This window comes from Cimex lectularius, unplaced genomic scaffold (assembly GCF_000648675.2).
Source record: "Cimex lectularius strain Harlan isolate CLEC.00 unplaced genomic scaffold, Clec_2.1 scaffold6, whole genome shotgun sequence".
NCBI lineage: Eukaryota > Metazoa > Arthropoda > Insecta > Hemiptera > Cimicidae > Cimex > Cimex lectularius.
In genome coordinates this window covers 3012356-3024520 of record NW_019392677.1, presented here as the reverse complement: position 1 = coordinate 3024520, position 12165 = coordinate 3012356, and the positions used below count along the sequence as shown (strand labels likewise).

Sequence of the window (12165 nt, the reverse complement as noted above, 5' to 3'; positions counted from 1 at the left end):
ATAACTAAAAATTATAAACCATTAATAGTGCAGCCTAAATGGACTAACTTTTTTCATATTTAATAATCATCAATCTCGTAATTTCTTAATGGTCATAAAATATAGTTGTGCTCCCTACAACAAGGCTTTACAGGCACAAACTGCACAACAATTATATTCTTAAGTAATTGGCATGTGTTGCACTGCAAATGTATTTACAAATATATAATTTTCATTATGGATACAATTTTATGTCTGTGTATACTTTGTTTAACATCTAATATGTTAATTTTTGGTAGATAATTAGCAATAAATATGTTTTTTATCTTTTCATTTCATACATTTTAACTTTAAAAGATTTACTACATTTGATTTACAGTTTTCTAAATAAATAAACGTGTAAAGGGACTAAAGAAATTATTCAAAAACCTATTTGTAATTCTAAGACTTTTTTGAACAACTTATCACGTTCTACGCTAAAAATAAAACTTGTATCTATTAAATTTAATATTATGCAAGTAGCTAAGTTATAAAAATAACATTTCAATCTCAATCAATTCACAAAGAATAGATAAGGAAGATCAATCACACACAATTGATTACTTTGCTTCTAAATATTGTATAACGATTAAACTATCACAATCTACTTAATACTTGCATTGGACAAATGAAAATTCCACTGCGGATAAAACTAGTAAAACAATTATAATAACTTTTGTTTTTATTAATTTGGTCCACTGTTTATTTTATTATATTACAATGGGTGGAGGGTTGAGGAAAGGAGGTAAACACTTTTTATTTGCTTTTATGAAAATTCCTTTTCTTAAAAAAATTTGATTTATGAACAAATGATTCTATGGAATTTCATTTTCTTAATAATTGCTTTGAGATTGGTAATAACACTAATAGAATGCAAATTTATTATCAAAATTGTTTGTTTTTTTATCTTTTTTAATACTGCATCACTACTAATTACATGCAAAATAATCATATTTTAAGTTAATATTTTCAACTATATATTACATGTTTAAATTTTATTTTCAGGAGTCAATATAATTATTTTCATTTGATAATAGCTCTAATAATAATAAAATAATATAAATGCTCAATAACATGGACAAAAAAAAAGATTGAAGTATGAAAACAAAATTGTGCGTTTTACTAATGAGCTCAAAGGAATTTTCAAAATCAAATAATGAAAAATTTTAATGTGCTTTAAAAATGTTTAAAAACGATCTATACTACATTGAATGTTAATTTTGAATGAGATCAAACTTGGATATTAAAAACAATTGATATTGAAAAATAAATAAAAAAAATTTTATGTAATTTTATTTTACAGTTATGTACTATGGTTTGTTTTATGCCACTGTTAAAATAGTGTTTCTTTTAAATGAAATACACTATACCTACATACTTTGATTGTATAAATAATACTGAATACGTTGTACTGATGATATGGAAATAAAATAAATAAATATGCAATTAAATAATGAATCATAATAAATGATTAATGATGCAATTCTTTTAAAATTACTATTTATTATATCAGCTTAATTAATACTAATTTAAAAATAATAAAATTTGTGAATTTCATTTTCGTTTTTCTTTTCACATAAATGTATGTACATACTTTTAAAAAAAATAGTATTATACATTTTTATAATGATTTCTTTTTTTAAGTAATTTTTAAACTATTTTTAGAACATATCTGTTGAAAGTGGTATACTTTGACTTAATATGACTTAACATTGTTGATATTAATCACTGGAGTGTTAAAAAAAATTATAGTGTTTACCGCTTATGTCATCATAAGACTGCAGAATTTTAATGCAAGGGTCGACCACATTTCTTTTAATAAATTTAAACCGATTTAATAATTAGAAATAAATAATGTTGCAAAGAATTAAATTGTCAAAACAGAGAACTATGTAACTAATTTGAAACAATCAAAATATTTTAAAAAAATAAAGAAAGAAAGAAAAACCAAAATGCATGAAACTAAAACAAAGTAAAACTATTTATTCTGTTTTTCTTGGCATAAAAAATTGTAATTGATCCCATACGAAGTCAACATTTAATTTTTTGTAATATCAGATGTTAATTAAATTTAAGAAGAAAAACAACGAAGTTTGTGATTTGCAGGGAAATCAATGATTGTCATTATATGTAACAATGACTTATGCTAAGTTAATAATAACGTTCATCTTGATTTAACTACCTGGTTAAAACAGATTAAACGTAGGTTGTGTTTGGTCCTCTGAAGAGATGGTATCTGTCAGAGAAAGTGTGATGGGTTGTAGCATTTACCGTACAGTTTTTAGCCTCTCCAATTTCCATGTAGTGACTGTAGACTATAAGCCACAGGTAGAATCCAAAAACTGTTTAAACATTAACAAAAAAAAAATAGTGAACAGTTTAGGAAAGTATCATTAATCAATATATATTGATACCTATAACCACAGTAGCGGTCAAAAATATAACGAGTGCTCCATAACCCCTGACTAAGTACATGGAGACAAGCATTGCTGTACAGCATAAAATCAGCCCAACCATGGCCACACACATCCAAGGAAGTAATAGCTTCCTAACTCGCTAAAATACAAACATTCCTGTAACATTTTAACAAGTGATAACAAGAACATGGCTTACCAATATTGCACCACATAAAAGAAGAATGCATAATACAAGATGTACTGTGGCTAAAGCAACCCCTAAATACAGCCATACTATCACCACTACAACACAATTTATTAATTATACCAAATATATTTAGATCTGTTAAAATAAAATAGTACTTTAGTATAAGTACATACAAACAGCAAGGTTGTGTGCTTTGTGCAGAACAATTTCATTTTGTGAATGTATTTCAACAGGGCCATTTTCGTCTGAGAGAACGATGCCTTCCCTCTCTGCCGAATCTTCAATGTCTGCTTCAAGCATCGTGGCCATTTCGTGGGCATGAGCGCTACCGAGCAGGAGGAGAAAAAGGCAGAAGCCCGAAAGAAGCTGCAAGATATTACCGATCGTAAAAACATTGAAATCTGCATATTGATGGCAAATGTAAATTGATCACATGTAAGTGTTCACTGAATTCTACTCGTTACAAATCAATGTTGAGAAATTTACAATTGATAAACATATTAAATGTTTATGTCCAATATTAGTTATACTTACAAGGACAAATATTCCAATCAGCATTGTCCCCTGCCTCAGGCTGAAGAGGTAAAAACACCTACGGACGGGTACAGTCATTTTGACACCTAAAAAAAAACTATAATAAATTGTTTTTATTATTTTATATTTAATAAGTTTATTGTTTACAATAATAAATAATATAGTTATTTTTCAAAAGGGTTATAATTTATAGAGTATATCAATTTTTTTTAAAATCTTTAATACAATTTTTCTTGTTTTTTTTTTTGTTTTTTTTTTCTACAATTAAAGAGTAAAAACAACAACAACAAAAATGAAAGACATAATTACTAACCAAATTAAGGCAAAGGAAACAAAATAAAGCTGAAAGACAATTGAAACTACAATATTTAGGTATATATTTAATGAAAATAATGCTCTTTGAAAATATATAATAAGACTAGAGTGCAAGATTTAGGCGAACCAGTAAATGAAATAAATTGTAGTAAACTTTTAGGGGTGAGGAGAGAAGGACTATCAATGAGATTGTTTAATCATTTAAATACAAAAATAATATCAAAGTAATCCCTTCTTAGTGCCAGTTCAAAAAGTTTAATTTCAGAGCGGATTCCAGGGTAGGCAGAGTTCGGAGGAAGATTGAATTTGTAAGCATTTTTTTTTTTTTTAATTTGTTCTGTACAGATTGAAAAAAATTTTGATAATTTTGATAGTATGGGTTCCAAATAGGTGTAGCGTATTCTAGTATGGGTTGTACAAAAGCTTTATAAAGATGGACAAAACATAGAAGATTTTTAAATTCCTAGGTGTTCCAGATGATGAAGCCTAGCATCTTCATAGAGCTATTTTTTATTGAAGAAATATGTTCTTTAAACTTGAGCTTTTGATCAAAAAGTACACCAAGATCCTTTACGACCTCAACTCGCGTTAAAAGAGAATCATGGAGAGCGTAGTGATAAAGAAAAGGTTGTTTCTTATGAGAGAATGTAATTGTGTAGCATTTGAACACATTGAGAGCAAGTTTGTTATTAGAGCACCAGGTTAGCACATTATTGATAGAATTTTGTAATTGATAGCAATCAGATGGAAAAGTAATTTTGGAATAGATTTTCAGATCATCAGCAAATAATAAAAATTGAACAGAAGGGAGAGCAAGATGGATATCATTAATAAATATGAGAAACAAAACCAGACCGAGATGAGACCCTTGTGGGACTCCCAAGGAAGCTGCAAAGGGACACGATTTAAATGATTTTACTTTGACTATTCAAAAGCTTTAGAGAAATCAGTGTACGCTGAGTCTACTTGGTGACCAGAGTTTATTGCATTTAAGATATTATTTTGAAATTGAGCAGGTTAGTGACAATTACATACAATAATAAGGATAATTTAAATAATACAACAAAAAAGCCCTTTATTTTGCATTAAGATATTTCAAGTTTGCAAGAAAATCAATAAATTTAAACAAAAATTTTATTATTAGTGTTTTTTCTCTCTCTCTCTCTCTCTGAGGGTTCACTACAGCAGAGGTCACATCAGCTCTTGGGGTGTCAGTGTTTTTGAAAAAAGTCCTTTTTTTCCTCTATCCACAACCCCTCTATACATTAGGGAGACCCCATACCAGCGGACTGCACCAAAATAAAATCTGGGTGTGAAACATGAAAAGGGAGAGGGGAATGTTTGAGCTTATCGTCCTCCTCGTGCCTTGCCTGCCAAGGTGAGGATCAAGGAGTGTATGGGGATTTATTTTCCTTGAGTTTAATTTATCGTAAGGTCTCCTCTTGCTGGTTTCCTCTTTATATTTTTATTATTACTATTATTTTATTTATTTTTTTATGATTTTGACTAGAATGATCTCAATATTTGTAAAATTGAAGAGGGGGAAACCAGCCTGGACTAAACTTATGAACCTATTAAAGCGTACTATATCATTAATTAAATTAATATACATACATACTTAAATAAATACATACATACAAAAAAATTGTATGTTGGTTCGAATAAAGGGCTTCTGCATTTGAACCCGGGACCTTTACCTTAAGTGATGAGCACTGTGTCTATGCCTTAACCATTACAGCCACCGACACCCCTATTATTACTCTTACAGAATTTCTACTATTATTATTTTACTAATAATAAAAAGTTACTTCAAAAGTACGATGAAGTTTAAAATTGTAAATGTTGTGCACGAAATAGTAAATAAAGGTCTCAGAAAGTTAATAGTTGACTCTTTGTAAATATTAAATTGTTTAAATGTGTTTGGTTTGGTGGGTTCATTTAAACAATTTTGGTGTTTTCCCTGTTGGGAAATTATCTGCTGTTTCGATTTTGACTGTTTTGCTGCCCTTGTCACTTTGAGCATTCCTTCTGATTTTGATTTTACAGAATTTTCGTTCCAATTGTCATCTCTGACCTCTCTCTTGCTATCAAAATCAATTTTTTGGTTTTGTGAAAATTGAAAATTTAGTCATTTTTAATATTTACCCTAGCAGTTATTTGATCCAAATATGCTTCAATTTTATTTTAAATACTGTACAGTTTGCAAGATCTTTTATAGACATTAATCTTAGTTGTAAAAAAACAAGAAATAATTTATTGGAATAAAAAGTATTAAAAAAAAAATTACTGTGGCTTAAAGAATTAAGTTAAAACAAGCAAATTTGAATTTAAAAAAATATAAATAACCTGTTTGATCCCTCTTGAAATTAGTAATAGGTGTAATGGTCGAACAGATATGCCATAAATTGGCAAAATTGCAGTTTTCCTTTCTTGCCGATATTGAAAATGTCCTCCGAGCAAATTAGTGAGTATTCATTGAAAGACTATCGAAGGCGTATTACACATGGTGTCAAGGAGTGAGTGTGTCAGGAAGGGGGATCAGTGCCACCACCGGCTAATGCAACACACTCGGGCACACTCCCAGAAAAAGCACAAGGAGCAAACGCAAAGTACTAATCAATATCAAAATGGGTATGGACTGGGTCTACCCAATGGGAGGCAGCTACCCCACCCCATGAATGGACTACCACTCCAGGGAGAATTGCACATGCCCAAGATCGTTTGATTTAAAATGTTTTGGCAATATTTTCCTCTCACTCTTAAATCTATAGTTGCACATATAATAATAATTGGGTTAATGGCAGACAAAATTTCCATGTGGTTTTTTTTAAATTAATAAAGTAAAACTATTATTTATTAACATTTTCTTTCGATGTTTTGGGAATCTCACATCATAAGTAATCGATAATATTAAAATAATAATTTATTACATCCATATGGGGTTTTAAAAAATATGATAATCTTGCATTTGCTGTGAGGCCACATGGCCAAGATGGAAGAACTTCTATATGGATATAGTAAATTGTTCTAATGTATACACAATATTGCTGATGATGGGTGGAAATAGTATAAATTCTCGATCGCGACTTATGTTAGTCTCTGACTAATGGACTTTGTCAAATGTTAATGTTTTCACTTTATTAATAAAAAATTAAAAAAAGACAGATTTTGTCTGCTATTAACGAACAAATATAAATAAGATTATTTAGTCTTGACTAAAAGAACGTTCCATTCCACATTTGTCAAGTCTGGGATTTTTTTGAGCACAACGTAACTGTTTTTGTTTCACTTTATTTCCTGTCCTTCCACCAATATTTTCTAATTCTTCCAAGGCGTCATTTAATATAGCAAAGCTGTCTTAAGAGTGACACACAGTTTCCAGTTGTGCAATTGTTCTTGACAAAAATGTAATGTTGAATGCAATGAAAGCTACATTTTGCACGAGTTCATTTCCATTTCTTTTGACTTTTCTAGGATGTTTTCTTTATATTTTGCAATGACGTCCTTCATTTTTGAAAAAATTTCACTGTCGTTTACTGTGGCTTTTACCCGGGTCCCCCCCATTTCTGTTACAACAGGTGATAAATCTGGATGGTTATCCTTTAAAATTATCCTTACTCTACTTAACGCTTTCAGGAAATCCTTTTTTATATTTCACATCAAAAAATCCAATGAGAAAATCACTTTTCTAAAAAAATGTTTACATTTTGAAATCTAATTGTCTGAAACCTTGTATTTGCTCACTTCATTTTTTATTTTCAATTATATGGGCCAAAATATGAAATAAAATTGGTTTATTTGTTTCTAAATAAACCTCGATTTTTTTATATACATTTTTTTAGTGGGTTTGCAACAGTAGAGGTCATATCAACCCTCAGGGTGTCAGTGTTTTTGAAAAAAAAAAGTGGATTTGTTAGTATAGACCTTTACCTTTCAGTGATGAGCGCAGTGTCAATGCCTTAACTGTTGCGGCCACCGACGCCCCAATAATATTTTATTATTCATATTGAAAGGAATGAATGTTATAAACAGAAAATCACTTTCATACTTAATGTTTGATTTAATATTAAAATATTTAAAAAATTGATAGCTTTTTATTTATTTTTAAAATACTTTGTTGAAGTCTAAAAAATACACTAGACAGAATTATGTACGTAAAATTATTACTTCACATATACTTTTTTTAGTGACAGTGTATATGTTATAGAATATAATTAAAAGGAACTTTCTTTTGTACAATTATTAACAATATATGGCAAGATCCTTCTATGGTAGATCTCTAAATGCAGTCAAGCTAACATATGTACAGGCATGTTTTGGTTTTCTTCTTCAGCACTGAACTCTCTGCAAATTAAAAATTAACTTTTAGGCAAAATACACCAGATATATAGGCATAGAGGTTGTAGTCACTCAATACTTTTAATTATTGTAGGCTTAGAAGAGATCATATTCTACATAGCATACAGGTCTTGAAATAACTCCGTCAAAAAGTTCACACTCGCATTCTAGTTCATCAGTCTTCCTTGGTGCTGTGATAACCTTTGCCATCTGTGAGACAGTATCTCCCTCTTTACGAGCAACAAAGGCATAGCCTTCATTCTGAAATAACACATCCTTTATGAAGTTATACAAATTTGGGTCAAATATTTTGTGGTTGCTGATTTTAAAAACATATACTTTTAAAATAAGTAAGCAGCTATTAGAATCTTGTATAACTTACGGCATTTGCTATATTGATGCAGTTATCATTGGTGAGTATTGTTGCAGTCTTAACTGTTTCTCCGTTCTTTTTCAAAACTTTTCCCCAAGTAAAGCCTGTAATTCCATTTTAAAGCCATACAACTTTTTTGTTAAATTGTAAAAAAAGATATTAAGAACAATGAATTGTTTTACCTATTATTTCTTCTACAGGAACTTTGAATTTACTTAAATCCTCAACTGGAGTAATGACATGGTATTCCAAACCAAATGCATCAGCAAACACCATTCCATACAAAGACCCAATAAAATAAGTAATTGACTGTGGGATACAAGGCGTGCTATGGATTCCGATAATTATTTTCCTAGCTGTCGGTCTGAAATTCTGATGATCCATGACATCTTTATATACATAACCTCTGCTTGTTAAACCTTAAAAAAAAAATAATATTCAAGAAATAAGGTAGGGCGGGTAGTAGAATCTTGAGTTTTACCAAAATGATATTTTAAACTGTCGACAAAATTATTTTTCGTCTCGTTTAACTTTTCACTGTATTGAATTTTTACATTTGTTCCATAAAAATTGCCATTGGAAGTGTGGTAATGTGGATATTTTTCATCTGGGGCAAAACTTACCACAGAGAACCTTACATCGCTGAAAATTAACAAAGAAATAAAGATTTAACGACATCTTATTATTTAAACAATTTTATCTTTTTTAAGTTGGGACTAATTAAAAAAAATTCACTTACGTGCAACCTTGTGCATCAAAATATTTTTTAATTTCTGGAACCAGTTTGTGCAAGTTGCTCTCAGCTACTTCTTTATTGTCGGCTGAGGACTCAACAATAAACAAAACATCAGCTTGATTTTTATTTATCTTTACTTCTTCTGCTTCATCATATTTCAATTTTTGTTTATTGATGGTACAATATGCTAAAAATACACGTTTAAAACTTATTATATATTATTCCATTAAAAATTATATAAATTTAATAATAATTACTGCAAATTTCTGGAAGAGTTACAAGAGAGCCTCGATTTCTTGCAACTCTAACAAAACCCTTAGCAATTTCGCAAGCAGCATCTAGTTTGGTTTCATCATCTGATGCAGAATTTACCGCACTGTCACATGCTTCCTTAAAAGGTTTGGGAGGGGCCCAGATAGATGCGAAATATAACTCCTCAAAGACTTTGGTACACTGTGAGGTCGGCGGATGTTTGTAGGTAGCCGTAGGCACATCTGGGCAAGATCCAAGTTTCATAGCATTGATAAAAGTTAAGTCATCAGATGCAACCTGCATAATTATACATTTCAGATTACATTTATTATTGTGTTATAAAAATAAAATAAAATTAAATTATGCACCATGCTGCTGTCAAGTTTGGAATCGTCATAAGGTTCATAATTCATGTTTCCAAGAAGACCAACAGTTCTATCAAAGTAGAATCCATTGACGTTGACCTCACAGTAATTGAAATCTCGTGAACATATAATAAGTACGCCTGCCTTACTGAACATTCCATATGAATACGGACGAATCCAGGCAGAAAGTTGGCCAGCTCTAGTTGGATATTCAGATTTCTGTTTATTAACTGTTGCCTAAAAACATAACAAAAATTAATGAAATTTTTTTTCATGTAATGTTTTTACATAAACATCTACTAACAAGTCCTTGTTTGATGGTGATCGAATCAAAAGCGTCATGAAGTGTTAGGCCCTCTAATTTGCCAGACGAAATATGTGCAATAACTGAAAAATTCTTGTCTCTTCCATCTTCTACAAGCTTGTAGTTACAAAATCCCTTAAACTTGATGTGCCGCCCATCAAAGGTAACAACATCCGAACCATGAAGGATGACACCAATACCTGAAATTTTTGACCATTAATATTAAGTAATTAAAACACCAAATGGTACTGTAATTTATTTAAATGCTTACTATCAAATGGTGGAATATTTTGTAGTGGAATAACTGATGGTCGGTACATTGAGAGCAAATCATAAAGTGTAGGAAGATCTTCTGAACTTAACCATTCCATCAGGCTTACTCTTAAGCCTCCTTTTGACCCTTTTAATAGGTTTCCAAATGGAAGCCTGCTATAAAGGCTTTTATCTTTCAATTTCTCTCCAATGGGTATGTGCTGGTATACTTCTGCAACAACAGATGAGAAAGCCTTGGTAAACTGCTGAAGCAATTTCGCAGCAGCATCTTGCACATTGAATTTCTCTTGTTTTAAGATCTTTGTAATGTAGTCTGCAGTCAGGTCAACAAGTTTTTCACACTCGGTTGTTGGCATTAATCCTTTGATCTCATCTTTTATCTCGGCAAAAAATCCCCAAAACTCCTCAGGTATATTAAAATTGTAATCTTTTAGCTGAGGGAAATGTATAACATAATTTATTCATTTTAAAATAATTGTCAATAAATATTTGATAATACTTACTTCTTGCATCTTCTCATTGATAACTTCTACAAACGGAATATCTTTCAGCTGTTGGACAGTAATCTCTATGAAATTCTCGAGTTCTTCATGAATACTAAATATCACTTTACTAAATTGTTTACCAAATTCTTAAAAAAATGGATTATTTATGAATATAGAATATAAAATATTTATTATTCAAATACAATAGAAATATATTTATGTGATATTACCATGAACCAAGTCTGTTAAAACTTTGATGTATTCTTTGATATCGTTTTCATTCTTTTTCAACTCTTCAAAAATTTTGTCTACAATCTTCTTTGAAAATTTAACAGATTCTTCCATAAAGTCTAGTACGACAGTGGTTAGTCGTTCAGTTGACTCCAATAACTTTTTATAGAGTTCTTCGCAGAGTTTACCAATTTTCTCACTTAGCTGTATTGCACTGGATCCAACGGAATCGTAGAATTCGCCCAGTTTTTTTATCATTTCATTGATGTTTGCAAAAGCTTCTTTGTAATGCTCCTTTCTACAAAGTATAATTATAAGTTTTATTGACTAGATTTTTTAAATTTATCATAAACAAAACATCTTTAGGTATCAGGTGAATGATTATATAAGGAATCGAATGATTTTAATGCAGTTTATTTATTTAAAAACAGGAAAATGTATAAATTATAAACTTGAGAAAAAGGCTTACATAGTCCCAGACAATTCACGTATATATTCTTCTTCCAAAAATTCATCAATAAGTTCCTTCAACTCTTTCTTAACATGACTGTTAAATGTTGAAAAAGAAGGCATATTATCTTCTATACACTTTAAAGTATGTTGTGCCTCATTTGTATCTGTTTCAACCAGTTCTTTTACAAGCTTGGTTCCTTCATTTCTGGCCTCATACAGTGAGTCAGCAAGAGCAAACTGAAAATTTGCATTTTTGAAAAAACGCATTTTGTTTAAATAAAGAAGAATATGAACTTACAAATAATCGTTTAACATCATCCGTATTGTAGTTATAGGTTGACGTAAGGAAATTAGGCTCATCCAAAGCCACCTCAAAGTGTGCGCAGGATTTTTTGTCAAAGGAAACTTTAAATAATCCTTTCTTACCCATTTTAGCCGATACGTCAGCTTCAATTGTTTTTCCATCTAATACACTAAATATTTAGAATATTTACAAAAAATTTATAAAACTTGTCGCATACCGAAATGAAGGTTGTATTTTAGACTATTGGCATCAGTATTAATTTCAAGATTGTTTTTGTATTTTTTGTTGAGTAAAGTAGTGGTTCCAGCAACAGTAGTTGTTTTTTCTTTGTTACTTATTTTACCATCAACTTCAAAAACGGTGGAACCATCAATTTTTACATGGCTGTAAATTTTCTTACGATTTATCTCAATTTTAACTCCTGCTTCCCTCTTTGTGCCCTTTCCATCTGTACTACTGGCAGTCTCAGTCCAGAGAAATTGAGGGTCTTTAAAGTTAACAACTAATTTCTGCTCATAAGCGGCATTTATTTTACACGACTGTAAAGAAATTATAAATTAAAAATCTTGAAAACATAAAT

At 30.2% G+C, this 12165-nt stretch overlaps 2 protein-coding genes across 3 annotated transcripts in view; both read right to left on the bottom strand.

The window, feature by feature from the left end:
• Positions 1–2087: 2087 nt before the first annotated feature.
• Positions 2088–6208, bottom strand: LOC106673744. Of its 2 annotated transcripts, none has more exons than XM_014405958.2 (6): positions 5818–6208; positions 3157–3253; positions 2796–2988; positions 2632–2717; positions 2433–2574; positions 2088–2360 (listed from the first exon to the last, which is right to left on the bottom strand). In XM_014405958.2, exons 2-6 carry the CDS (start codon positions 3232–3234, stop codon positions 2215–2217), a joined length of 645 nt encoding a protein of 214 aa, XP_014261444.1. In that variant the 5' UTR covers positions 3235–3253; positions 5818–6208; the 3' UTR covers positions 2088–2214. The 2 variants fall into 2 exon arrangements, with proteins under 2 accessions (XP_014261444.1, XP_014261443.1); XM_014405957.2 differs by having other exon boundaries at positions 3157–3242; positions 5818–6207.
• A 1303-nt stretch (positions 6209–7511) lies between these two features.
• Positions 7512–12165, bottom strand: part of LOC106673791 (apolipophorins) — a 25843-nt gene continuing 21189 nt past the window's right edge. The window contains exons 32-46 of the mRNA XM_014406064.2: positions 11803–12124; positions 11580–11746; positions 11298–11518; positions 10828–11126; positions 10616–10743; positions 10111–10546; positions 9840–10039; positions 9539–9772; positions 9176–9467; positions 8922–9105; positions 8664–8824; positions 8365–8601; positions 8192–8286; positions 7889–8070; positions 7512–7815 (exon numbers count right to left, since the gene is read on the bottom strand). Of these exons, the coding sequence (XP_014261550.1) occupies positions 7906–8070; positions 8192–8286; positions 8365–8601; positions 8664–8824; positions 8922–9105; positions 9176–9467; positions 9539–9772; positions 9840–10039; positions 10111–10546; positions 10616–10743; positions 10828–11126; positions 11298–11518; positions 11580–11746; positions 11803–12124 (3141 nt within the window). The 3' untranslated portion in view covers positions 7512–7815; positions 7889–7905. The remainder of the gene's footprint in view (positions 7816–7888; positions 8071–8191; positions 8287–8364; positions 8602–8663; positions 8825–8921; positions 9106–9175; positions 9468–9538; positions 9773–9839; positions 10040–10110; positions 10547–10615; positions 10744–10827; positions 11127–11297; positions 11519–11579; positions 11747–11802; positions 12125–12165) is intronic.

Excerpts from the sequence above, each read along its gene's own strand:
- LOC106673744 (XM_014405958.2), bottom strand. The coding sequence starts at position 3,234 with ATGACTGTACCCGTCCGTAGGTGTTTTTACCTCTTCAGCCTGAGGCAG. Across the intron at positions 2,989-3,156 it reads TGATTGGAATATTTGTCCTT|CTTCTTTCGGGCTTCTGCCT; the intron begins GTAAGTATAACT and ends AATATCTTGCAG. Across the intron at positions 2,361-2,432 it reads GACCGCTACTGTGGTTATAG|TTTTTGGATTCTACCTGTGG; the intron begins GTATCAATATAT and ends ATGTTTAAACAG.